At 46.0% G+C, this 27,715-nt stretch overlaps 1 protein-coding gene across 2 annotated transcripts in view; it reads left to right on the plus strand.

Annotated features, from left to right (window-relative positions):
* SYT9 (synaptotagmin 9) overlaps nucleotides 1-27,715 on the plus strand; it is an 881,257-nt gene that overhangs the window by 649,140 nt on the left and 204,402 nt on the right. For both annotated transcript variants that reach the window (XM_086955878.1, XM_086955879.1), the window contains exon 4: nucleotides 26,140-26,260. In XM_086955878.1, coding sequence (XP_086812004.1) covers nucleotides 26,140-26,260 — 121 coding nt within the window. The remainder of the gene's footprint in view (nucleotides 1-26,139; nucleotides 26,261-27,715) is intronic.

Raw genomic sequence — 27,715 nt, forward strand, 5'->3', positions numbered from 1 at the left:
GGGCATTGTTGTCGAGTCGATTCTTGAATGCTGATTTCTTGGTGGATCGAATAAGCTGGTGGTGTTTGCAGGTGGCTGCCTTGAAGGTGGTCATGTTGTCGGTGGTTGGGTTTTTTCTCCATGTTTTCTCGAGAGTGCAGCATAGCTTCTTGGATTTCTTAAGGTCATCGTTGAACCAGGGGGCCTTTTTGCTGTTTTGTGTGGTGTGATGGTTTTTCAAGGGTGCTAATTCGTCAGCGCTGTGAGTGATCCATTGTTTGAATTTGATGGCAGCTTGGTCTGGGTCCGATGAGGGGGCGGGTGGGTTAAGGTTGAGCGATGTGAGGAGTTGTTCGGTGGTTATTTTGTTCCATTTTCTTCGGAGAATAGGTTGTGGGGGGTTGTGGGTTGAGGTGGTTTTGTAGCTGAAGTGAACGCAACTGTGGTCCGTCCAGTGGAGAGCTGTGGTGTGATCGAAGGAGATGTGCTTAATGGAGGTGAAGATTGGGTCGAGCCTATGTCCGGCTATATGGGTGGGGGTGTCAACAAGTTGTTTGAGACCAAGATTGGCCAGGTTGTCCAGAAGGGTGGTGGTGTTGCAGTCGTTTTTCTTTTCCAGGTGGAAGTTGAGGTCTCCTAGTAGAATGTAGTTCTCGGAGGTGAGGGCATGTGGGCTGATGAAGTCGGTGATGTCTTCGTTGAATTGTGTGCGGGTACCTGGTGGTCTGTAGATGAGGGTGCCTCTGAGTGTGGTCCTAGGGTCGGTGTGGATCTGGAAATGGAGGTGTTCGGCGGTTGTGAGGTTATCGTCGGAGCTAGTCGTGATCTTGATGGTGTTCTTATGGACGATGGCGATGCCTCCTCCTGTTTGGATGGTGCGGTCTTTTCGGATAATCTTGTAATCGTCCGGGATGGCTATGGCGATGTCGGGTGTAGAAGCTGTGTTCATCCATGTTTCAGTAAGGAAGGCGACGTCCGGTGATGTAGTGTCCAGTAGATCCCAGAGTTCGGTGGCGTGTCTGTGGACCGAGCGGGTGTTCAGCAGGATGCACTTCAGGTGGTTAGAGTCGGAGCTGTGTTTGGGGTTGGTGGATATGGAATGGGTCTTGATGCTCGTAAATTTGCAGGAGTGGCAGGCGAAGGGACCGTGTGTGCGTCCCGGGGCAGCTTCGTAGCATTGAGGTGTGCGTCCGGGATTAAGGGCTAGGAGGGTGGCGGCGTCAAACGTTATGCGGGAGGAGTGCGGTTTGCGGGAACCAGGGGGTCTGGCGCTGGGCGCGGTCCAGGCGTGGACGGGCGTAGACGGGCTTACCTTTGGCGCACCTTCGGCGCGCATGGGGCACGACCGCTGCACGTAAAAGCATCTGTCATAAGTGGATAGTGGAGGGGAGGGGCGAGGGAGGAGCAGCTCGGGAGGCGGGGGCGGGGTGTAGGTCCGGGCACGGAGGGACAACAACAAAGCACAAAATGGCTGCAGGCCAAAAATGAAACTGTGTTGGAGGCACAACCTGATATGGACGATTGCACTATTTAAGCAGAGTAATCACAAGTAGCCAGGCACAATACAATACTGCAGGCTGCGCGTTTACTGAGTGTAGCTTGACGATTCTTATTTAGCTACCTCAAGTGCTACGAGCAGTGATTTGAAACAGACGCCCAGCTGTAAATCTCTAACAATCGTAGAAACGCTGCGATCTCCTAACAGCAATAGCGCGCTGCAATTCCACCAAAGCTCAAGCGATATAGTGTATTAAAATGTAGCGGACATGCAGGCACAGTTCAAAATAATGAGGGAGCAATGCGGGAGAGCGCTAGCAGACAGGCAGGCACAGTTCAAAATAATGAGGGGGCAATGCGGGTGAGCGCTACGATACCACGGCAGAAAGTGCTGGGAGCTGCGTGGGGAGCGACCGTAGCTGAAGGCTTCAAGGTGGTCACAGCGTGTGTGCTGGATGGGAAAGTCTGTAGTATCAGTGGGAGGGAGGAGCAGCTTAGGAGGCGGGGGCGGGTGTAGTCCGGGCAGGGAGGGACAACAACAAAGCACAAAATGGCTGCAGGCCAAAAACGAAACTGCGTTGGAGGCACAACCTCATATGGATGATTGCACTATGTAATCACAAGTAGCCAGGCACAATACAATACTGCAGGCTGCGCGTTTACTGAGTGTAGCGCGACGATTCTTATTTCGCTACCTCAAGTGCTATGAGCAGTGATTTGAAATATACGACCAGCTGTAAATCTCTAACAATCGTAGAAACGCTGCGATCTCCTAACAGCAATAGCGCGCTGCAATTCCACCAAAGCTCAAGCGATATAGTGTATTAAAATGTAGCGGACATGCAGGCACAGTTCAAAATAATGAGGGAGCAATGCGGGAGAGCGCTAGCAGACATGCAGGCACAGTTCAAAATAATGAGGGAGCAATGCGGGAGAGCGCTAGCAGACAGGCAGGCACAGTTCAAAATAATGAGGGAGCAATGCGGGAGAATGCTGGCAGACAGGCAGGCACAGTTCAAAATAATGAGGGGGCAATGCGGGTGAGCGCAACGATACCACGGCAGAAAGTGCTGGGAGCTTCGGGTTGCACTAATATTCCAGCCTCCATCCCACCACCCTTCCCCTAAGTAAACTGGATTACCTCAATATTCCAGCCTCCACACTTACCATAAATATGTATTCAGTTAACACATCATCAGTCAAATGTAATATTATAATCTAGCTCTTCCTTAGCAACAAAAAGTCAAAGTACACATATCTGAGTGATACCCATAGACTTCAGTGAACCCATGTACTGTCAGGTTTACTCTGGGTTGTAAAATGGCTATCTACTGTCTATGAATAAATCTGCATCTAATCTGTATCAATCGTTGCCTTTCATAATGTATTTGGAGTTGTTTAATTAACTCTCAGTGTGTGAAGTCATTCATTCAGCGCCCTTTCATCAAAACCCTTAAATATTCTTTTGATGTAGCTATCTGCAAGATTAACTGAAGCACGGTGCACAAGAGCACTGTGGAGCCCTATCATGTTACCTCATGCATTTATTATCAATTTTTATTCGTTATTTCCCCTCATCAAAAGGTTTATTTTTTACTTTTGTCCATGTAGAGTATGCTTCTTCAGCGAGTAGCTCAGCCTATTAAATTACACAACTGTGCTATGTTGAATTAATGTATGTATCCCAAAATTGAAAAGATGTTTATTATGTCTGACAAGCTTGAAAGGCAGTCCTCCAAACCTTTTCCTTTCAGCCCTTCTATGTTACTGAATTCGAATTTGTTGGTTTTAGGGTTCCTGTGCACTTTCCCACTGCTAACCAGTGCTAAAATGTTAGATCCCTCTGCTTAAAACATGGTATAATTGGCTTACACCTAATTGCCACCTTTCATTTTCTGGTAAGTCCCTAGCAAATAGTACCCATGTTCCCAGGGCCTGTACATTAAATGCTACTGGTGAACCTTAAGCATTCATTGTGCCACTCACAATAGTAGCAATGTATGTCTCAGACCTACCTTCTGCCTGTAGTACAGTTTTAAATTGCCTCGTTAACCTGGAAAAATAACCCTTATGCCTAAGTCACTTGTCACTCTTAAAATAGAGCTTAAAAGCTCTGATGGCAGGGTGCATGGTGTTTTAAAAGTAAGACGTGGGTTTAGTTTCTACATGTTCTAGCACTGAAAAACTCCTAAATACATTTTTTACTGGTGCCAGACTTCCTCTCCCATTCACTATCACAGGGTTCCCTTATTACATTTAATAATATATATAATCCGCTCTAATGGTATAATTGAATTTAAAGTCACAATTACACAAATGCCACTTTTCAAAAGTTGTCATTTCTGTGCCCAAACCTAGAGTGCCTTTCCTTTCAGCCATTAGGCAGCATCACACAACTGTTGCTGTCCCCTCTGTGATGGGTTGTTAAATCATCCCAGACATGGGGCAAATGGCCCTTAAATGTGACAGGATGGGCCATCCTTGGAGGATGTTTGGGGAAGGAGTTGTACCCAGCCCTGAATTGTACTTCAAAGATCTTTCCTGAATCACACACAAATTAACCTGGCACTAGCCTTTTGACACCCCAGACATTTGGGAGCCAAACTCACAAGGAGGGAAGTGGGCCAGGTGTTGACCCCACACAAAGGCTGGCGCTGGGGTATAAGGTAGCACTCGTAGACCCCAAATCATATTACGTCTGGACCTGTTGAAGACTCATAAAAGGACTGCCCTGCTGCTGCCAGTACTTCCCAGCCACTGAGGCAGTGTTAGACCTGTCAGCCCTAGGGTGGTCTTTCCCCAAATGTTTTGCCTTACTCATCCATTTTTGGTGATATTGGTTTTGTTGGCTCTGTGCACTTTACCACTGCTAACCAATGCTAAAGTGCGTGTGCTCTCTCCTTTAAACATGGTGATAATGGCTTACACCCGATTGGCATAATTAAATAGTCAGTCCCTAGTAAAGTGTTACTACATGTACTCAGGGCCTGTAAATTACATACCACTAGTGGGCCTGCAGCACCAATTCTGCCACCCACTTAAGTAGCCTTTCAAACATGTCTCAGGCCTGCCATTGAAACTTGTGTGTGCAGTTATAAACTGCCATTTCGACATGGCAAAATAAAACTTTTGCCAGGTTTAAACCTTCAGTTTTAATACATATCTCACCACTAGGGAAGGCCCTAAACAGTCCATATGGCAGGGTGCAGTGTATTTAAAATGTTGGAGATGAACTGATAAGTTTTACATATCCTGGTAGTGAAAAACTCATAAATTCGTTTTTCACTACTGCAAGCCCTACCTCTTCTTTGGGAAACAATGGAGTAACATTGAACTGGAGACAAACTGGCACCCACGTAATGGAGGATCCTCGCTTCCCTGTTTCTTTCATTGACACAGTAAGCTGTGTCAGCATACAGTCACCCGCGACACTCTGTGATTTCACAAACGCCAGGTAGATTCCCTTGGAGCTACTCTCCTCCGTCCCTAGTCTACATCCACAGAAGCTTTTGGAGCCTTAGTCTACCCACTAAGAGCTGGCTTACTCTTGTACGAAGAACAGTACTTTTTCTTCAATTACTTAGGGCCTCATTACGTTGTCTGTTTGAAAGCATTCCGACCGACTCCTTGTCGGAATCGTATCTGACCAACTCGGGTTTGGGGAGTCCGACCTGCCGATTGCAATAGTTCCGAACACCGTTCGGTCAGACTCCCATTGACTTCAATTAAAGTCTGTGTTCCGACCGACTACACAGGCTCCCATTGAAGAAAGGAGTGGTTCCGGAAACCTTGCACCTTGTGGCGGGCACCCCATGGTGCCAGCCGTAAAGAGGGGTCCCATGGGTACCCCTATGGGCCCCAACCATAAGCCTCTGGGTGAAGGGGAGTCGGTTACAGACCCCCAAAGTCAGTTTCTGACAGCCAAATTGTGTCAGGACACCATAATCGGTCGGTCGGAAACGCGGCCCGTAGAGCTCTATGATTCGGCTCCAAACTACTTGGACTCTCCGAATGAATGCCGGAACTGATTCAGAATTGCCGACGGACTTCCTTGTATCGTAATCGGTACATTGGAAATGTTTCCGAGTCAGTCGGAAACATGGCTTCCAACACAGGTTCAGTCAGACCGAATGCCATTCGGAACCTTTTCCACCGACATCGTAATGAGACCCTTAGTGTGCATGATAACCCTGCATGCCACGTTCTTTGCCATTTAGGATGTCCCTTCAATTATAAAGTCCCGATCCCCTCACCCTTTTAGTGGTTGAAATGCACTCAACAGATCAGAATAACAGACAAACTGTTGTCTGTGTCCATTCTCTCAATAGGACAAATAAGTAACTTCTCAGTATTTGTCTGTTACTCAAAAAAAGCCTTTTTTGTAGATTATTTATTGTAATGTAATTATTATATTGATGATTTGACATTGGATACACATTATGCACGTTGTAATAATTTGTTTGTACTTCCTATGACATTATTTGTCCTTGGGAGTTGTGGGGACAGTCTAGTCCTCATGACTGAATGGTTGTTGTTGAACTACTACATGTATAAATATTCATAGATATTCTTTTTGTTTCTACAGTTGTGTTGGTTGTGGTATTTTTATCAACTTTTCGTGATATAAATGTGCCAGAACTCATTTGGGCCTGGCAGGTGTCAATGTTGCTAAAATCTTTGAGACTTCCTTTGTCCCTTTTTAACTGCATTATTCAATTTCCTTTATGATACCCCTGCGAACCATTTTAGCATAAGTCTGTTAATGTTCAACTAGGACCAGTGGGAATGTCGAGTTTGTCTATAGACTTGAATATGAGAATGGTAAAGTCTGATTTAATATCACAATTCTGAAAGTGCCACTTTTAGAAAGTTAACGACAAATGATAACTCCCATCAACCATAGATATAACAATCACTTGACATAGCTTCGGAATTAATCTGGATCCGTACCATATAAGTATATTGTTCTTTTCAAGAAACGCTTTCAATATTACCATTTATATGCAGGCGTGGCCGACACAGGTAACCGCGGTGGGGCAGTGCGGGTGTGGTGAAAGTGGGCAGACAACGGGGTAGAGGAAAGTAAAATAAAAAAACACTTACCTTCCGCTTTCTGCATCACCAACTCTGCGATGTAGTAAGCACATGGTAAGTGGTTTTATTAATTGTTTTGTTTTAATTTCCCAATCCTGTCGTCTGTCCACTTCCCCACCCAACCCGCCTGCTCCACCGTTGGTACCTGTGCCGGCCACCGCCTGTTCATATGTACAGCAACCACCGCTCCAATAATCAAAACAGGAAATGATTTCTCATGGTTAATCTGTTAAATGTTTTTAATGCCAAAAATCACATAACAAGGAAAATAGTACATTCACATCGTAAACTGACAAAACAAGTTTGACAAAATCATATGCAACTAACATCATAGTGACATCCCCAAAAACATATGTCTTAAATTCATAGCATAACTTAAAGAAGTGTCCAACATATAAGACATATAATAATCCAATTGTTTCATATAATTATTTTCTTAGCTTGTAGAGTGCCCTAAGAGGTTGGGGCCTATAAATACGTCCTTCTGTATATTTTGACAGTCTGATGTCTTTATTTAGGGAGATATTTCTGTCAACATCTTTATTGTAAGTACACCCTCAAACTAATACAATGCGCCAATCGCTTTTGACCTTCCTGAGGCCCTAAAACATAGATGAAGGTCTTCCTCAGAGATCTAAACTTTCATGCGGGACACCTTCGGCATGTATTCAATAATGTACAGTCAATCCTTAATTTAGAGTTCTGGACTTGGTCAGTACTAAATTACACTCAAGCTCAGTGATGTCTTAGTGATGTGCCTTCCAGACATCGGTCTAAATATGTTGCCCCATTACAACACGGTTCAGCGTCACCTTTGCAATCAACTTGAACTTGAGACTTTGTCCAGGTCTGGCACGACGGATAACCACAGTTGCCACTTTGTGCTTCTAAGCACTGTTGTCACATACATTTCTAAGATTGCATATCTCCGAGTCTACTAACTGGATTTTTGTTATTTTGGTCTCACATTATTTATTATATTTTACACTTTTTTTCTAAATTGGTGTGGAATTTCTCATGTGCTGTGTTTTCACTTTAATACTGATTGAATTTCTGCATAAATAAATTACACATTGCCTCTAAGTTAATCCAGACTTCTTTTGTACCAAGCTACCACCCAGTTTCCTACAGGAAGTAAGACTGGACCTGCCCCTTAAACCCAGGAACACCAGAGTGCCTTGGAGGGCTATCTGGCTGGCCTCTGTGTGAGCTACAGTTTCACAACAATCTTCAGAGACCCTGCAACTTACCTGCCTGCTGCTGCTGGTTTCTGCTGGAGTGAGTCCTAGCCCCCAGTGGTGCCCCCCAGGTTCACAAGTCCTGGAACCTTCTTCTACCAAAACCTAAAACCTAGGACTTAGAAAGTTTTTCAGCAAAAATACAACTAACAGGAGACTGGTACCTACCTATCTGCCGAAGATGCATCACCAGTGGATTGACTTCTCTGCAGCTCCTGCTTTGTTCTCTTCGGACGCATATCCATTTCTGGTGGACTTTTCAATGCAGTAACTGGGCTTTTGGAGCCTTGTCCAGCTGGGAGATTTCAAAATCCAGAAAAACGTTAAGTCCAACTGTAGAAGTCTTCACTGGGCTTGATGGTGACCAGCATCCCATCAAAGATAATGACCTCCTTGTCCTGAAAATCTAGCTTTTGCCTCCGTCATTGATGACAACTGAGACTTCATCCAGCAGCTCCTCATCATTGACAACTTCAGCTCGGCCTGCTGCCTGGCCCCACTGAGGATTCTGCCTTATCAAGGAAATCTTCAGAATTTTTTTTAAGTTCAAATGTAAATCTTGACTGAGTTTCGTGTTAGTTTTCATCTATCCACCAGCAGGTGCCATCAGCATACCTTCCGTCACAGAACCTCCGCATCCAGCTGTCCCTCTTCTTTAGCAGCAAGATTACCAGTATCTATGAAAACTTTGAGCCCTAACTGAACCCCACACCCTTGCGGCCCTCCTATGTGTCACTTATAACACTCAGACGATCACCTGGACCCACCATCACCTATCAGGGAACATCTGTGACCATGCAGTTCATCCACACCAGGGTACACTCGGACCCCTGCCTTCAGCACATCTTCACTTAAGGACTGGACCCCTTCAACACAGCCCTCACCAAGCTCCTGAATACCTCAATCAGCACAGATGCCTAACGGGATACCTGGAAACATGACACAATTCTCCCCATCCTAAAGAAACCCTCAGCGGTCCCAAAACCACGAGCCAACTAACAGTTCATCCTCCTCTACGCTACTCGGCAGTATCATGAACAAATGTCTCGCCCCTCTCCTCAATGACAACCACCTCCTTGACACTAATCTATCTGGGATCATACCCAACCACAACACTGATACCACCTTCATTGCCGCCATTTATAACATCCAACAGATCATGGACAGAGGTGTCCACTGCCCCCCATCTTTCGGGGTCTATCTGCCTCATATGACACTGTCTCCCACCCCATACTCATTCAGTGCCTATATGAAGCTGGTATTCAAGGACCAACACTTCAATGGATTTGCTTACATCTAACACCCAGTCAGTCAGCCTTCTCTTTTCACCTGACAACCTCATCTGCAGAGTATCACAAGGATCCTTGCTCCGTGCCAGTCTGCTCTATGAGGAAGAGGAGAGCGCTTAGCAAAAGCAAGGTCCAGTGGGGGATCTTACCAAGTGGATCTGTGTAGCGAAGTGAGAGTTGCCGGGCTGCTGCACCGATTATGTTGTCGCCCGTGTTCGGATTTAAGTTGCCAACCCTATGCCAGAGGGGGCCGCCATAAAGTTTGCTGTGTTTGATATCTTTACTGTGCTAATTGAGCCGTAGCCCATGTGCAGAGGTAAGTCGGTGACCCTGTATGCCAGAGGGGGGCAGTGTGAAAATTACTGCTGTGATAATTGAGCCGTGGCCAATGTGCTGAGGAATGTGGGGGACCTCATATGCCAGAGGCGGCCCCTGGAAGAGTAAGCTATTGCTGTGCCAATTGGGCCACCGCATGTTTATAGAGTAAAGTCAGGGACGCCATTATGCCAGAGGGGACAACCAGAAAGCAAAAGTCCTCGTGTCTTGCCCAAGAGGAGAGGCTGCCATTTTGACTCATGTGGCCTAAACCCCTTACTGGGAATACGTACCAGAGCAATCAGCCTCCCCCCCACCTGTGGGAAGGGTTAGAGGAAGTTACTGTCTCACTGGAAGAAGTGCGGTGAACGCCTAGCTGCTGCCCGCAAATGCACACCACCAACAGCAGGCACTGCAGCTCTCCGGAACGCCCATGAATTAAACATTCTCAGAGACTCCTGTCGCACAACCCCTGCAGGAGTGGATAAGACTGATCCTAAGGCCAGAAGACCCCACGGAAACTTGCTCTGCCACATAACACTTCAGGTGCTGGAACACCTTTGACTTTTAGAAAAGTTGTAGTGGGACTAACCAATACTGTTAGTGAGAACAATGTGGGACTCAGGGGCCTGCCTATAAGGGTCTCCAACCTTTTCACTAACAAGAGCTACTTATGATCAACTAACACCATCCAAGCTACTGATGTTAATAGTGTTGTCTACATCAGACGATTAGATTAGTTTCCACCCTATGTAAGATTACTAGCCCTGGTCACCTAAATGTAGGATTGCCATTAGTAATGCAAAAAAGGCTTACTCAATTTGGAATGCTTTCAAAAAGGTAATACATAACCACCACAGCTCCAATGCCCCCTGGCAACAAGATAATAATACTAGTAATAAGTATCACAATGCTGCATTGTTTATTATTCAAATATCAGTTTTAAATATATTTGGGAAACTATGGGCTATGAAAATGCATGTTTTCATATCAGCTACACACTTTTCAATGTTGGTATACATATATTAATTCAACCAAACAAAAGCTTCCAATTTGGTAGGCTGTGCTCTATACTGGAGAGCTACTCACAGGTAGCTGGAGAGCTACCAGTAGCTCACAAGCTACTCTTTGGCGAAGCCGTAGAGCCTTGAGCCTTGACCCCAGTGGGCAGTGTGTATTGTTTTTGTGTTGATATGTGAGCCTATGTTCAACCCCGGTAACTCCTTTCCCCCAATAAGCCTTGGAGTACTCGACACACACTACCACTAAAGGGGTACTTGGCCCAGTTGTTCAGGATCAATAGAAAGTCGGGCCCAGGGAAATCAGGAGTAAAAGGCATCAACCCCCACAACTGGTTCCAGTAGCTCCTGCTTGCCCTGTAGCCCCCCCCCTTGTTTGTTGCAGATGTAGAACATACCTACTCCCTAAATGTTTAAGCTATTCTTTGCATGTCTCTCATCTTTGATCTTGCATCAATGCCCCCATTTTTTGGTGCGGCCCACACCATGTTATTTTTTAAGGCCAACCACAGATTTCGGTGTTATGGTTTAAAGGATAAGGACATTTGTTAAATAGATATTTAAGAAATAGCATACATGATTTAGATTTTGTTTTCATTCTATACTCCTGGTCTACGTATGTCTTCCCTGTAATCTATTGTTGTGGAGAAATTATGCACCCAACTACATACTGCTACAATTACTCCAGCTAGCCTTCGCCCCATTGTGAGCGTGCTAAAGCCTGTTCCTTGTGATCTGTGAGAGCATTGTATAGAATTAACTGTCCTAATCAAACTTATAAAAGAGGATGTCTGCTCATAATTCAAAGCTACTTCTCTTTGTTGGCCTCACCTTTGTTGGCCAACTAGAAAATTAGCCTGACCAAATCTTAACAAATGTCTGTTTAGAACTGTGTTATGTATGTAGTGATGAAAACCAAACACTTAAAGCATGGGGATTGCCACAGCCACTGCTAAATGCAATAAAATCACTATACAGCGACACATGGGCCACTGTTAAACTTGGGGACGGACAAAGAGTCTCTTCAAAAATAAATATAACAAACGGACTGAAACAGGGCTGCGTCCTTTCACCATGCTTATTTAATTTATACTTAGCAGACTTGAACAGTCATTTAGAACAAATAAATGGACACCTTCCGATTTTGGCAAAGGAGCCGGTTCAATACTTACAGTATGCAGATGATATTGTCCTGGTAAGTCAAACTCCGATAGGGCTGCAAAGGACAATAAAAAACTTATAGACTACCTGGATGCTCAAGGTTTAGAATTGACTAAATCTAAAACCAAGGTGGTAAGATTAGCGGGCCCAAGACAAGGAAACTATAAATGGTATGCAAAGAACTGTCAAATAGAGGAAACAAGAGTGTATAAATACTTGGGCATCAAAATGACAAGAAATCTGTCAACGGTGGAGCAGAAAAAGGAGATCACAGCAAAAGCCCAATCCTTAATATTTGCCTATAAACAATTATCCAAGAAACTGGAAAGCCCTTCACACAGGCATCTTTTAAAAATCATGGCAGCCCAATTGCTACCAACCTTGTCCTACGGTCTGGAAACCTGGCATGGCCAAGAATGTAACATCTTAAACAAATTACAAACCAAGGTTTATAAAACGGTATTCAACCTCTCTAAAGGTTCATCGCCAGCACAAATTCGTTTGGAATTCAGATTACAGAACCAGGAATTCCAAAGGAAGGCAACCATGGTAAATCTATGCTGGAAACTCAGAGCAGCAGAGTTGGGAACTTTAAACAACTTATGCTGGCTGGAAATAAAACATCAAATGGAGCAAAGAACCCCAAATACGTGGGGGGGGCCAACTGCGGATAGCACTGGATCAATTAGAGATCAATGGGCTTTGGAACAGCAAGATGGAAAAGTCCACATTTAAAAAAGCTTGCAATAACAAAGCAAAAGCATTATCCTTCGTGGAGGATAAAAGGGGATTACTAAGACGCCGCCACGCATGGGTCATAATCAATTCTTACACACAGCTAAGACCACAACCCTATCTAGCAGCTCATTTCCGATTGTCTTTAAAAAGGAGATTCATGGCATACAGATTTGGAGATCTTTTTTCATTAGACTTGGCGCCCAACTGGAAAAACAAGCATCAAACAAAGGCCTGTCGTTCATGTGGCTATCACACTGAAATTCTGAGCCACTTGCTGTGTGTCTGTGAAACTGTGAAATCAGAAAGAAGGAAGCTGCTGAGAACAGTTTGGCTGGGGGGATAAAATTTATGATAGCGGTCGAAAGCTTACTTATAAATGTGGGCAAAGACTGAAGGCTTGGTGCCACAAAGGAACTTGGTGGAATTTTAAGAACTGAAAACGTTTTTTAAATGAAATGTGTTTTATATGCTTTATGGTTTGTGAAAACCAAATAAAGTTATTTTTGACTGACTGACTGACAAACACTTGTTGAGGCAATCGGAGAGGCGGCCAGTTAGTGCCACAGGCTTAAAATGTTTATTTGATATTTCTATACACTTTAAAAGACTTCTGACATTGTATCTTTAAATCACTTTCTTCTGTTTAATTTATTCCCTATGAACCTTGGCAAATTGGCTTGGATTCTGAAAAATCACTTACAGAGGATTTCGTTTGTGCTATGAACTAAGCATGACAACTTACTCAATTCCTCTGATCCGAATCGTGCAGTATATTCCTTCTGAAGTTCTGCCAATTATGCAAAGGAATACTAATTCAGAATATGTAAACCCACAGTGTCGTGGTGACATTACGTAAGGCAGAAGAAGAATCCTAGATTGAAACCTCTGACATTAAGTGCTGAGTAATAAAACTAATGGTGTTCATTGATTTTTCCTCTCTCTCTTTTATATCTGCCGTGGGCACTGATAACATTTAATAGAAAGTGAGAAATGCTTGTTTGAGGTAGCAGGAAATTAAATATAAATGCATCCATTTATTTCCATACTGTCATTGTCATCCGTTCTTGGATTGTCCTTTGTTTATTTTTTGACATATTCAAAGTTGTATTGAATAAAATAAGCTTAAAATGTAAGTAATTGGGGTGGTCGACATGTATTTTTTTTACATAATTTTCTTTATTCAAGCTATTGTGAACTGGGCACGTTGAAATCCTTCATATACAGATGTTGAAACATTACATGAGGAGTAGTAATGTCAGCTCTGTGGGTATTAAAAACTAAAAATGCGTGGGACATCTGGATATGGGCCTGATTATTTGTACCCTCCCTCTGTTGACGTGAAGGAACTATTTTTCCTTTTGCAGGCATTGTATGGTATTTTGGTAGTGAATCGCCCTTCTTTCTACCCCTGTCTGTTCTCTTGTTTTCTCTTTCTACCCCTTCACCACTTTGCTGCACCCCCTCCTGCTACAGCTCTCTATCCCTTCTCCAGTTTATCTCACCTTTCCCACCCTCTCAGTATGCTTTTGCAGTTGATGGCCGCACATAAAGACTCTTCCAACCTCCTCTATTTGCACCATATACAAGCATGAAGCCTGTATGCAACAAATACGGCCTCACTGTCTGCTACTCACCGCTCCCTGGTATAAGCTTTAATAATGTTTGTATGCTACACAGGCAATGGCAGTAACCCCAGGGGCCATCTTGAAGTAGTATTTTTGTACCATGTTTGTTAGACCTGGCACCTTGGCGTGAGTTTCCCTTCCACTTTTTGCTGGTGTGCCTCCGATGTTTTGCTGGTTTTCCGCTACTCAGGGCACTGTGCCACGGCCAACCCGTGCCGCAGTGCAAGTGCTCCCTACTGTAAATTGTACATGTGATTGATGTCCATGATTGATTCATTGGATTTACTGTTAGTCCCTAGTAAAGTGCACCAGGAGTGCCAGGGCTTGTAGATGCCAATACTGCTAGTGGGCCTGCAGCGCTGGTTGCGCCACCCACAGAAGCAGCCTTAAGATGTGTCTAGGATCTGCCATTGCAGAACCTGCGTGCAGTCTGGTACTGTCATGCTGGCTGGGCAAGTGCACCCACTTGCCAGCCCCTGAACCTTCCCTTGACTTCATATTAGTCACCCCTATGGTAGGCCCGAGGGCAGGGTGCATTGTAAGTGTAAGGTAGAACAAGCCCTGATGTGTGTGGCATGTCCTAGTAGTGAATTACAACCAAATTCGTATTTCACTATTGTAAGGCTACCTGCTTCCTTTAGGCCAGAATGGGCTGCTGGAATTATTACACTCTATAATCCCAGCAGGCTCAGGGAGCATGGTAGAGAGTCATGTTTAGTATGCCTGAACTCAGAATAATAAAATATTTCTTTTAGTAAAGTTTATTTTAGTATCCTGTGTTTGCAAATGCTACTTTTAGAAAGTTAGCATTTGCTTGCCTAACCATTTCAGCCCGCCTCTGCTGGTATGTGTATCTGACTGTCTGGGATGTGTGAGTGACAGGGCTGGGGAATGACAGGTGGTGAATGCAAAGATTACACCTTAGTGGGAGGTAGGAGTGGCTCTTGACTCTGAATCTAGCTGTGCTCTGCCACCACAATGCTGGCTCCACCCTCCTGGGGAGCGACTGATGACTCAGCCGGCACCTGGCCCAGGAAGGGCGAAGCCCCATCAACAAGGTACTTCTGGCCGCCCCTGTCCACACAATGCTGGCTCCACCTCCTGTGGAGCGTCTGATGTGCCTGCCCCTCACACTGAAAGCAGAAGCCAGATTGCACCCAACAAAGTACTCAGAGACTGAAAGTGGCTATGCAAAGGCCCCCCTGGCCTGTAAGAACAAAAGAAACTGGGTATAAAAGTAGGAGCCCTGCTCCTTGTAAATTAGATCCTGTTTGTGCTACAGAAGAAACTCTGCCCGAAGAGAAGGACCTGGAAGGACAAGGAGGAGTACTGTCTCTGGCCTGTGTCTGGTGCCTTGCTGCAGAAGGAGAGGAAAAGAAGAGACTACAAGAGACTTTTGCTTTTTGAACTTTGTGCCAAACTCTGCTGAAAGATCTCCAAGGGCTTGCCTGTGAACTTGCCCCCTGACCAGCGCCCCAGGAACAGTGGGCGCTACCCCCTGACAGAGGAACCACTGCGAGACGCTGTCTCCCCTCTGCAAGCCTCCCCAGGAAACGCGGAGCGCGCTGTGACCATCGCGCTCTTCAGCAACGCTCTGGGAGCTGCCCTCCCTCTGAACAAAGTGACTGCCGCCTGCCTGGGCCAGAAGCATCGTAAAGATCAGCCCAGCTGATCCGAGCACAGTGACTGACCCCGAGCTGCAGCTCGCAACGTGAAGAGAGGTGTCGCCCGGTGCCTGCTTGCCCCTTCGTGTCTTGTGCCCCTGAACGCGCCGCCGCTGTCCGAGAAACAGCTGTTGCGTGGGGTGCCTGAACGTCGCCTGGATTAATAGAGGCCTGCGCCGAGGAGCGCTGTCCCCTAAGTGTGCCCTCCGGATCAGGAAACCCCGAGGCGCTGGCCCCGGGCAACCCGGCCCGCACAGCAACATCAACCCACGAGCCAGAGCCGAGCCGCCGCTCGCTCCAAGCACCGGACGGAAGACAACGCGACGCGGACTGCCGCATTGACCTGCGCCCCACCAACTCTCCTGCAAGGTACTGTGTCCTTCCCGCTGCCTCGCACAGCTCTCGGAGCTGCATGCGGAGCGCTCCCAGGGCCCCCGCTCTCTCTCCCCTCGTCAACCGCGCCCCGCCGCGCAGAGAGACCCGCGGACCACTGGAGGAATCCTGGTAGATCACCAGGGCCGAGACAAGTACCGTGAGGAGCCCAGAATCCCCATGCTGGGGGAAACAAGCTGAATAAGAACTGTTGGTGAAACGCTAACACCGAAGACTGATTATTGCTAAAATAAGAACTGTGGCAACCTAATTGAAAGTACACTGGAAACGTTTTTGCATTGAACCAAGACTGTATTTACAAGCCTGCTTGAAATTTATATAAAGAATATATATTTTTACAAATACAGTTTGGTGTCATTGTGTGGTGGGTTGGTTGTGATGGTATGATATTGCAAATGTTTAACCCTATGTGCCCCAGAGATTAGCCTAAGACTGCTTAAGCCACACTACCTAGAGGGTAAGCAGAGGTTGTCTTGAAGGTAACCCTCAGCCCTGACGAGGAAAGGAGAGTCCCTGCTTGTCGCTAGTGTTGCACTGCGCCAACTAGAGACTCCCCCTTCCTACAATGTTGCTTCTCGATGCCGTGGTTATGTGACAGCTAAGTGTAGCATGACCCCATTCTGGAATGAAGCAACAATAAAGCAGAGAAAGCACTATTTGTGCGCACCTAAAAGGTGTCTGACAAAAATGTCATATATGCTAGATAAATAACGAGAATGGTTTCCATGTTGAGGGGAAAGGTGCATTCAGTGCGGGCCCGTTCAGTGTCTCCTGAGTAGCCAGAGGTTCAAGTGACAGCTATTGAAACTAAGACACATAAGGAGAACTATGCATAAAGGTAGATGTATCTGATTGTTGCTTTGACCCTCGGTGACAGAGGTTGTTGTAAATAGCACTGACTCAGAGATTATCATGTAAAGGACTGTTCAACAAAGTAAACAAAAACGAAGTAGCTTGATGAAGTGGAACATCTAAGACTGATAAGAGTGCATATATTCATAATTCTTTTTAAAGGTGCTTCATGGAATGAGCGAGTGCAGATTCGTAGTGTCCAAGCCCCAAGCATAACCAGCAAAATAAGCTTGTATTTAATGCCCAGAAGAGGGTGAATAATAATTTTGTTTGTTTGTATAAGCTTTATTCGAGACAATTCTCATAAAAGCACATAAAATCAAGAGTTATACAATAATACATTATCACAAAATAAAAAGTCATTAAACATGGAGTACAGCTCATACAACATTTACATATAAAAACCATTTATGGCAAATAATGTTACATTAATCATAATTGAAAGGAATACCTGGTTACCTGCTTCCCCCCAGGGACCGTCGTCTAATTGCCCATGCCCAACCCAGGTATTTAGCTACCCCTATGACTATCGAATCCTGAGTTGTTGTACGTAGGATTCTTAGAGCCACTGCGCTGTCTCGTGTCCCCAAGTTTTTACATACCGGCGAGAGCCATTTTCTCCTCGGATTTGCATAAGCATGACATACGAAAAGAAAATGGCCTATGCTCTCCTCGGCATTTTCGCATGCTGGACATAAGTTATTGGTGGGTCTGTGCCAGCCAGATGTCAGTTTCTTGAGGGGGATACATCCTGATCTTAACTGAAATACATGTTTCCTGTCCATTGGTACCGTGATGTTGTCCCAGTAATTTTCCAGGACAGGAAGAATTTTTATCTCCAGGAAGCGACCAGACATAGAGTCTGCCCTGGTATCATTCAGCATCTTACCACCCACCCAATCCCAGTATTGTTCTTTAAGGGCTTCTTTGCTAGGGAAGATTTCTCCCTCTGGGTTATTCCAAAGATTTGAAAACCCTAAGTTTACTAACATGGACTTCAGATGTTTTAGCCATTTTATCTTATGGAAGGTATCTTCCTTGATTATCCATAGAAAACCCTCCGCATATTGTCTTATTTCAGGAGTCGTCCAGAGGCGTCTCCAGTAAAGAACTGGGCGCAATCGGGCTCTATCTACAATGGTGCGTCTACCTAGCTCCAAAAAAAGTGGGGTTAGGGGGGTACTCTGTGGGAGTCCTGTAATCCCTCGCATAAACTTGTTCTCTGAAGTCTGGAGAGCCGCTAGACTATCCCAGGCCCATAGCTCCGCGCCATATAATGTGGCGCCCAAAACCTTCGCATCATACACTATTAATGCGGGTTTTATAGGTTTTGTTTTGGATTTGCGGTGTTCCCCCCTTAAAGCACCAGAAAGCTGCTGGTGCTTTAAGACCACTTTATCCACATGATGCGTCCAGCCAATGCCCTCTGCGATCTGTACACCCAGGTACGTAAATTCCGTGACAATATCTAACCTACTACTGTTTAAGGTTACCTTGAGGTAATTCCTGCGTCCGGGGGAAAAAGCCATTAGTTTTGTTTTTCCCACATTTACCTCTAGCCCATGCTCTATGCAAAAAGCATCAAAAATGTTTAATGCACGTTGCAGCCCCATAGGGGTGTTAGACAAGATAAGAGTGTCGTCAGCGAACATCAGGATCGGAACCCTGGTGTCCACTAACGATGGGGCGTCAACACTAGCCCTCAACATCCTCTCGACGATTCCGTTAATAAATAACGAGAAAAGTAAAGGGGCCATGGAACAGCCTTGTCGAACACCCCTCTCCACTGGGAAGTCCGCTGTTGTCTCCCCACTTCCTCCCCACTGGACTCTAGCGAAGTTGGATTCGTGCAATCGCATGATTAATGTTAGCAGATCAGCTGGAATCCCCAACTTTTGCAAAACCAGCCATAACTTAAACCGGGGAACTAGGTCGAACGCCGCCCGCAGGTCGACGAACGCGACGTACAGGCAGCCCCTTCCCAGTACAACGGTCTTCCACCGTAGTATGGTGAAGCGGAAGACCTGGTCGATGGTACTGGTTGCTCGCCTGAATCCCGCTTGGTATGGAGAAAGGGCGTTGTTGTCTTCAACCCAATCCATAAGCTGGTTTGTTACCATTCTCCCAACTACTTTCTGTATGGTGGCTATTAAGCTTATGGGCCTATAGTTTGCAGGCAGTGAACGATCTCCCTTCTTGTGGATGGGGATAATGGTTGCGCCTTTCCAGAGGTCTGGGACCACTTCCCCCTTAGCTAGGGCATTCGCTACAAGGAGGGTATATCTCGCCCATCTGGTCATATCGTGTTTAAAAATATCAGGTGGAATGCCATCTGGACCAGGCGCCCTCCCACATTTCGCGGAACCAATGGCAATTTCCGCTTCTCTAAGGGAGAACAGATCGTCGGTTGCATAAACCGGTGTTATACTGTCAGCTGCCACAGGATGGTTAACTTCCGCATACTGAGGTCTGAAATAATCAACCCAAGCTTCCTCTGCTACATTATTGTCTGGCTTCGCAGGACCGGCTCCACTACCCCACTTGATGATTTTCCAAAATGCCCTGGAGTCTTTACTATCAGAGGCCTCTTTTAGTTCGGCCCAGTGGCCTTCATCCCAATTCTTTTTAGCACGGTAGATGGCCATTTTGTACAGTTCCCTATTCTTTATCACAGCGGCGCGGTCCCTATTCCTTATGGCTTGTCCCAGGGCTAAGCGTGCTGATCTACAGTGACTATCAAACCACCTTCCCACTTCTTTAGATTTCTTCCCTTTCCTTTTTTTAATGAAGAAGCATGGTCTCAGGAGGGAGAATAACTTATTGTGGATTTCGGTGATTCCACTATCCCCTGGAACCACTGGAACCGCTGTTTCCATCGCGGAAATTGCACAATCAACAACATTATTGATGTAAGTCATGGTGGCCTCGTTTGCCAGTACCTTGGGCCATTTTAACCTGCGTTCATCATTACTCATAACAGGGGTTTCATCGCATATCTCTATAGGGTTACCCGCACCAGTATTCCACCACCTATGAGTCACACAGAGGGGGTTGTGATCACTTTCAACCCGGGGCCTAACTGTCATATCAACAACCCCTTCCCACAGTTGGAGACTGCACAAAATGTAGTCGATTCGGCTCCTGTTGATGCCATTGTCAAAAGTGTAGCTGCCCTCCTTGTCCCCTGATGTCCTCCCGTTCAGTGCTCTTAAACCATGTTCCATACAAATTCCATTCAGTAATAAGATCTCTTTTGTCCATCTCTTTACAGGTTTTAGGCATAGAGGTGGTACTCCCCAGAGATTGTCCTCTTCGCTCTCCAAGAGGTCATTTGTACAGTCCAAAGGTTCAAAAGTCCTGTTGAGGTCCCCTACAATTATCGTTACACTTTCCTGGGACTCAGCTCAATGGTGGGTAAATTGGTTACTTTGTTACCTCTCACGTAGACATTATACAAATCTATAGGTTGACCCTTTGCTACGGAGATTCTTAATATTTGCAAATCACAATTTCCCAGGTCCAACATTTTGATGTTGATCTGCAGGTCCTGTCTAACCCAAACAGTTAAGCCTCCCTTGGGCCGCCCTCTTCCCCCTTTTGACGCTGGTATACAATAGTTCAAATAACCAAAACAAAAAAGGGGATCACAAGCCCAGGTTTCTTGGAAGCAACAGATGTCATACCCACTTATAAAGTCCACCCAGGACTGGGAATCCAATTTACTGGCCAGCCCAGCAACATTCCAAGATAAAAGCGTACCAATGCCAGCATCTGGCCCATCTCGAGTGTTAGTCATTGGAAACACTTGGGCTAACATGGGGCTTTCAATAGAATTAGTCTGCCTTTCTAGGTCATCTATTGGATCGACTGTCGTATTGGCTGTAGCTGGGTATGTTATCTTGGCATTTGTATTTAGGGTTCCCAGTCTAAAGCCACCTTCTTCAACCAAACCCCCCGTCTCGATGTTATTGACCAATAGGTTTGTAACAATTGTATTACCAAGAACATCGCATTGCCCTTTTGGCTCGTTAATATTCCCTCCTATGCTGTCTGTACTGGTTTGTCAATATCCCCATCCCGGCTCCTGCCATCCTACATAAGAGTTGTAATATGTGTATGTGGTATGGTTTTGACCAACAGGAGGAGGTGGTAAGGGATTGACTGGCCATGATACAGTAGGGGGAATAAGGGGTTCATTGAGTAAACTAGTCGTTACACTAGTGGGTCGGGGGTAAAAAAAAGTAAGGTCTACAATTCCGATACCTCCCTTGTTTGTTCCCCATCCCTGCCTTGTTATCCATCCCGCCACCCTTGGGTCTTGAAAATTAACCACTATGCAATCCCCACCCAGGGTTTTCGATGTATATCCCATCCAATCTATTCTCCTTACCCCTATGATTAGCCCGTCGATGTCGCCAGGCAGAGGACGGTTTTCCTTTAGCCAGTGCATGATCTTGTTTTTGAGCATCTGGAAAGTTTCTCTCTGGCCTGGGGGTAATGGTGGTACATTTATAAGAACTGCCACATAGGGAAAGGAGTCTGGGGTGAGATTAATTGGTGGTTTTCTGTGGGGTGGCTTTGTCAAGGGCGGTGGGATAGATTTGGGAGCTTGGGAGGCATGTTGGGGAACAGGCTTCGGCGCCTGTTGTTTGTTATTTATTTGGGACGGTACTGAAGTTTTACCTACCAACAGACCTGCATTGGCCCTATTCCCTCCCACCGGAATATTCTGGGCTATCTGCGTGCTATTAATTACGTTTGCGGTTGTTGGTACTATTCCCGCTTGGTGACGCACTGTATCCTCAGCACTCATTGCGATTGGTGGATTTTGTGTCGGGGGAATTGTGGGCTGTGTAGGGTGTATTATGGTCGACTGAGGTAAATCAGGACCAACGTTTGCTCTCTCAGTTCTATCTGAGGATTTTACAATGGCTTTAGCTGTAGGTTTGCTCTGTTTGGGAGGTAAAGGAAAGCTATTTCGGGGGTTTCTTCCCTTATCCTGAATAACAGGGTTGTTTAGGACCTGAGAGTTTGTGCTTACTTCCACCCTATTCGCTTTAATCAGTGATTTTGTAGAATAGAAATTGTCTAATGTTGTCTGTTCAAAATGGTTTAGCCTATCTACAAGCTTGGCAATTCTATCCTCAATAGGGGTGAGTAGTGATCTAAACAATTTTTCCAGTTCAGGGAGTACATTTACAAGTGATTGCACCTTATCTTTACATGGTACAGTGGAGTCGATACAAGGATTATCATCTCCATCCTGGCTGTTCAAGGAAACAAGATTAGTAGGTGTAACACTTTCTGTACTTTGAGTTTCGTTAGTAGCTACCTCTCCTGTGTTCACGAGTTTATGTAACTTCCTGAGTTTTTGAGGGGGTTTGACCACCCATTTACATTTTCTTACAGATGCTGGTCGTTTCCGTTTGGACCCGATTTTGGGTTGGGCCAATGTAACCTGAGCACCAGAGTCAGTGAGCGGTGCTGGTAGGATTTTGCCACCACAAGGATTATTTAATTCTGTCACAACATCCTTGTTTGGTTTTTGGGCCTGAACCTCAAAATGTTCATTTGCAACTGGCAGATTCACTGATGACAGAGGAGTTACCAGGGTGGGGTAAGCTAGATTAGAAAACTTATCCGTTGAATTCTTAAGTATTTCGATTGATAGCCTACGCTCTGCGCGTTTCTCTGCCAGGGTCAACTCTTTGTCTATTACCAGTGAGCGGTTAAAATTTTTTTTATCTAAGGGGCCAATTGCCAGTGGACCAGACTCTACAGGAGGAGTTATTGGATGGCTATTTACAGAGTTTGTTGATGTGGACGTTGCCATGTTAATCACTAATCAAATCCAACTTTTCTAAGCCACTTACTGGAGGAGATGTTATATGTCACTGGTAAGGGGGGTGGCCGAGCCCGGCCTCTTTCGGCCCCGGACGGCCACAGACGGTCCCGCCCTTGTCCCGGGCTTCTCCCGCGCGCTCTCCCGCGCTGCGGGAGTACTAGTGGCTTAATAAGGAGTGTGAACACAATAGGTGGAAGGGGTAGGAGGGGTCGGGGAGAGCGGCCCAGGTGTAGCTGATCAGGGCTGGCGGGCGCTCCTGGGAAATGCTGTCCCAAAGGAGCTCACGCACTCGCTCGCAGCCCCGTGAAGTACTTCCCTCGGTGTCCCCTTCAAGGCGCTGCAGTCAACACTCCTCACGCAGCGGGACCCGCGGAGCGGGTTCCGCAAGAAGTAGGCTGGCAGCAGGCAAATCCAGACAGGTAGAAACAAAAGCAGCAAGGCGTCCCACTCGCCAACTCGTCGAGAGCAGATGATAAAGGCTCGTGGAAGGGTAGGAGGGGTCGGGGAGAGCGGCCCAGGTGTAGCTGATCAGGGCTGGCAGCGCTCCTGGGAAATGCAGTCCCAAAGGAGCTCACGCACTCGCTCGCAGCCCCGTGAAGTACTTCCCTCGGTGTCCCCTTCAAGGCGCTGCATTTAACACTCCTCACGCAGCGGGACCCGCGGAGCGGGTTCCGCAAGAAGTAGGCTGGCAGCAGGCAAATCCAGACAGGTAGAAACAAAAGCAGCAAGGCGTCCCACTCGCCAACTCGTCGAGAGCAGATGATAAAGGCTCGGTGGAAGGGTAGGAGGGGTCGGGGAGAGCGGCCCAGGTGTAGCTGATCAGGGCTGGCGGGCGCTCCTGGGAAATGCAGTCCCAAAGGAGCTCACGCACTCGCTCGCAGCCCCGTGAAGTACTTCCCTCGGTGTCCCCTTCAAGGCGCTGCAGTCAACACTCCTCACGCAGCGGGACCCGCGGAGCGGGTTCCGCAAGAAGTAGGCTGGCAGCAGGCAAATCCAGACAGGTAGAAACAAAAGCAGCAAGGCGTCCCACTCGCCAACTCGTCGAGAGCAGATGATAAAGGCTCGGTGGAAGGGTAGGAGGGGTCGGGGAGAGCGGCCCAGGTGTAGCTGATCAGGGCTGGCGGGCGCTCCTGGGAAATGCTGTCCCAAAGGAGCTCACGCACTCGCTCGCAGCCCCGTGAAGTACTTCCCTCGGTGTCCCCTTCAAGGCGCTGCAGTCAACACTCCTCACGCAGCGGGACCCGCGGAGCGGGTTCCGCAAGAAGTAGGCTGGCAGCAGGCAAATCCAGACAGGTAGAAACAAAAGCAGCAAGGCGTCCCACTCGCCAACTCGTCGAGAGCAGATGATAAAGGCTCGGTGGAAGGGTAGGAGGGGTCGGGGAGAGCGGCCCAGGTGTAGCTGATCAGGGCTGGCGGGCGCTCCTGGGAAATGCAGTCCCAAAGGAGCTCACGCACTCGCTCGCAGCCCCGTGAAGTACTTCCCTCGGTGTCCCCTTCAAGGCGCTGCAGTCAACACTCCTCACGCAGCGGGACCCGCGGAGCGGGTTCCGCAAGAAGTAGGCTGGCAGCAGGCAAATCCAGACAGGTAGAAACAAAAGCAGCAAGGCGTCCCACTCGCCAACTCGTCAAGAGCAGATGATAAGGGCTCGGTGGAAGGGTAGGAGGGGTCGGGGAGAGCGGCCCAGGTGTAGCTGATCAGGGCTGGCGGGCGCTCCTGGGAAATGCAGTCCCAAAGGAGCTCACGCACTCGCTCGCAGCCCCGTGAAGTACTTCCCTCGGTGTCCCCTTCAAGGCGCTGCAGTCAACACTCCTCACGCAGCGGGACCCGCGGAGCGGGTTCCGCAAGAAGTGGGCTGGCAGCAGGCAAATCCAGACAGGTAGAAACAAAAGCAGCAAGGCCAATATAGCAGGGTCACACCTGGTGGAATAAAACTTTAAAGGATGTCAGTAGATCCACTACACGTCTAAAAACTGTTACAGGCATCTCAGGGAAACGGGAATAGGCCAATGTAGACATCTTAAACCATGATCATAGCAGCAGACAACACCATGGAATACAGCCACCAGGTGTAGGATCCTGCAACAGAGGAGCAACTGGTGAAGCAACTCCCCACTACTGTGTAGACCCAGCAACTCATAGCAGTTGCAAGATATCCAGAAGAGGGCCACAAAGCTCCATTGAAAGTGTAGCAACTAAAGGCACAAATTAATCGATGCCTGTCACCCAAGAGCCTCTACACAATTACAAAGAGGCCCACATCTGGTGGGGTCTGCAGCCCTAAATGAGGGCAAGTATCAGAAGAAGAGGGTGGGGTTCCGCTAAAGGTCTCAAGGTACCTACCAGACATCAGATGAAGGACAGGAATCTATAGGGCAGGGACCCAGCATGTCTAGGCTGTCCACAATGCACGAGATGTCTGAATTCATGTCAGGATTACACTGTCCATTTCAGATTACGCCCATTGTCCAGCTAGCTCTCTGTTGGAATTTTTAAATATATGGGAGATGACATATATTTCTCTTTGAAGCAGCATGGTCCAGTGAGAAGCACCGGATCCTTCCACAGTGATGTAATAAAACGTGTTCGTCGAATTCAGTTACACCATAGAAGGGGGCAGTCTTGTGTTCATGACATTACAATAAGCTTCTCTGACGGGTTTATATAATAGTTGGGAGAACCACCTTGCAGATCTGTTTCGAACTTACAGAATGCATCATCAATTTCATTTTAGCAGCATACACCCTGCCGCTGTTTCCTTGCCTAATAAAAGCAATATTTATATTGGAAATGAACAAGATATATGTTGACATATGAAGGGATGTATGCGGATTATTGCCATGGACTGCTTTAATCAACCACGTTGAAATACAATAATTATCTTTTCTGAGATGCTTTCATTTTGCAGATTTTTTTCACATTTTAGGATGCATTATTTTCTTTGAGTGTAGAAATATGTCTCTTAAAATGAACTGTAACCGGTGGAAAAGTTATTAACAATATCTAGACTAGCATAACTAAGTATCCATGACACGTTTGTTTACATTTCTTAGAAGATTGACCTGTAAAACAAGAGACATGCAGCAGTGACATTTTAATTTGCCAGATTGGTTTCACTCGAAATTAAACTGGATCGAGACGCACGTCTTGGTAATCGGTTTGTTTGGATCTACTATCGGGTGTATATATCAAAGTTCTCCATTCGAATTTTGATAATTTAAATAGAGTGCAAATGTAATTATGAAAGCTGAATTTTAAGTTTTTGACATAGAATTGTTAACCTAGTTCAGAATTATTATTTTTCTTGGGAATGTATATGCCTTTAAAGAAAATAGTCTTTATAATCACCAGTCTCTTATGAAAGTGATGTTCAATCCATATGTCTGTATTTTACTGAAATTCTAAACTTAGTATCTCCTTTTTGTTTGCTAGGACAACGTGGACCTTGGAGACTTGATGTTTTCACTTTGCTACCTTCCTACTGCTGGGAGACTAACAATTACCATAATAAAGGCCAGAAATCTTAAGGCAATGGACATCACAGGGGCATCAGGTCAGAAAACCGCCATGAATCTCATTTGTATACAGTGTTCGTTTGTGCTCAGTTTACTCATATTTAATTTTTAACAAATGTGATCCATCATTGGAGGGAAACGCATTCATTTATTTATTCATTTTTATTTTAGTTTATAAGGCGCTAATGATACCTAACATGCGCCCTGGAAAAACATGTGTATGCACACCTCAACTAAGTCGTTTAAAGGCTTGTACCGATTGATTAAAGAGGAGCAAAGTAAAAAGTGGATGGGTAAACAGTTTGCGCACACCCTCAGATACTGTTATTGAATTCCAATGCAGAAGAAAAGCCATAAAAGCAGTCTTTAAGAAATTTGAAAAAAAAAAATCTATAAATATCTTGTCAAATATGGTCAATGAACAGAATTGTTAATGAAAACTTAAATCTGATTGTCCGAGACTGTTTTTGTTCTTTGTTTAATTCACAGTTTGCAGGCTAAGTACTCTGTTCGTGAACTTCTTTGAAAAAATATGCATGACAAAGGGTAGAGCAGTCAGGAAATCTGGAAAGTTCCTCCTCCCCAATAAAGGCAAAATTAGGGTACAAGGTTCCTTAAATGGCACATTCATTCTTCAAATAGATGAGTTTAGTTGATCATTTTACCTTTGCTGTATGTGAAGAAATTGTTATTTTTGTTGAGGGGGTGCGATCCCTATTCAATCAATTGCCACAGCCGTTATCAGGGTGAACCACAAAAGTCACTAAATTAACCTGTGTTAAACCATCTTGTAGCCAGGCACACACGTGGGCTTAAATTAAAGGCAATGTGTAAAAGTATTTATGCAGCACACACAGAGTAATGAAGTAAAACACAACACCTGAAAAATCCTACACTAATTTAGAAAAACCGTCAAATAGAATACATTATTTGACACCAAAACAACACAATTTCAATCAGTAGAACCAGAGACATGCACTTTGTTAGGTAAGTATTATGCCTAAAAGCACAAAGCGCTGCTCGCAGTTATCGGCTGTGCGAGACTAGTTGAAAATCATAAGTTCAGACTGTTTGTAATGGAGCGAGATACAGGGACCTGGTTATCCCTGCTGAATAGGTTGCCTTATCAAAGTCTGGCATGAAGAGTCCAGTTCGTAGAGGTCGCGAGGAACAGGGAGAGAGTAACGGAGGGTGTCACGGATCGTCGTTACAGTAGCCCCAAGAGCAGGCCGATTCTGGTGAAAGTCATGGCTGTAGTGTGAAGATCCTGTCAGGCATCGTGAAGGGTCGTTGCTGGAGCTTCGCATTGGCGCTAGCCATGGGCTGTCAGTGCTGTAGTTTGAAGCGTAGATCTTGTGTTGCTGTTGTTGCTGTCGGTCACTGTAGCACAAACAGATAGGCTCAACAGATCTTTGCATTGGTGGTCAGCGCAGGTTGCAAATGGGCACATTCACAGATGCAAAGAGCCCAAAACGTCAGGATTTCTCTTTCTC

Source organism: Lissotriton vulgaris, chromosome 2_1, assembly GCF_964263255.1.
Source record: "Lissotriton vulgaris chromosome 2_1, aLisVul1.2, whole genome shotgun sequence".
Taxonomy (NCBI): domain Eukaryota; kingdom Metazoa; phylum Chordata; class Amphibia; order Caudata; family Salamandridae; genus Lissotriton; species Lissotriton vulgaris.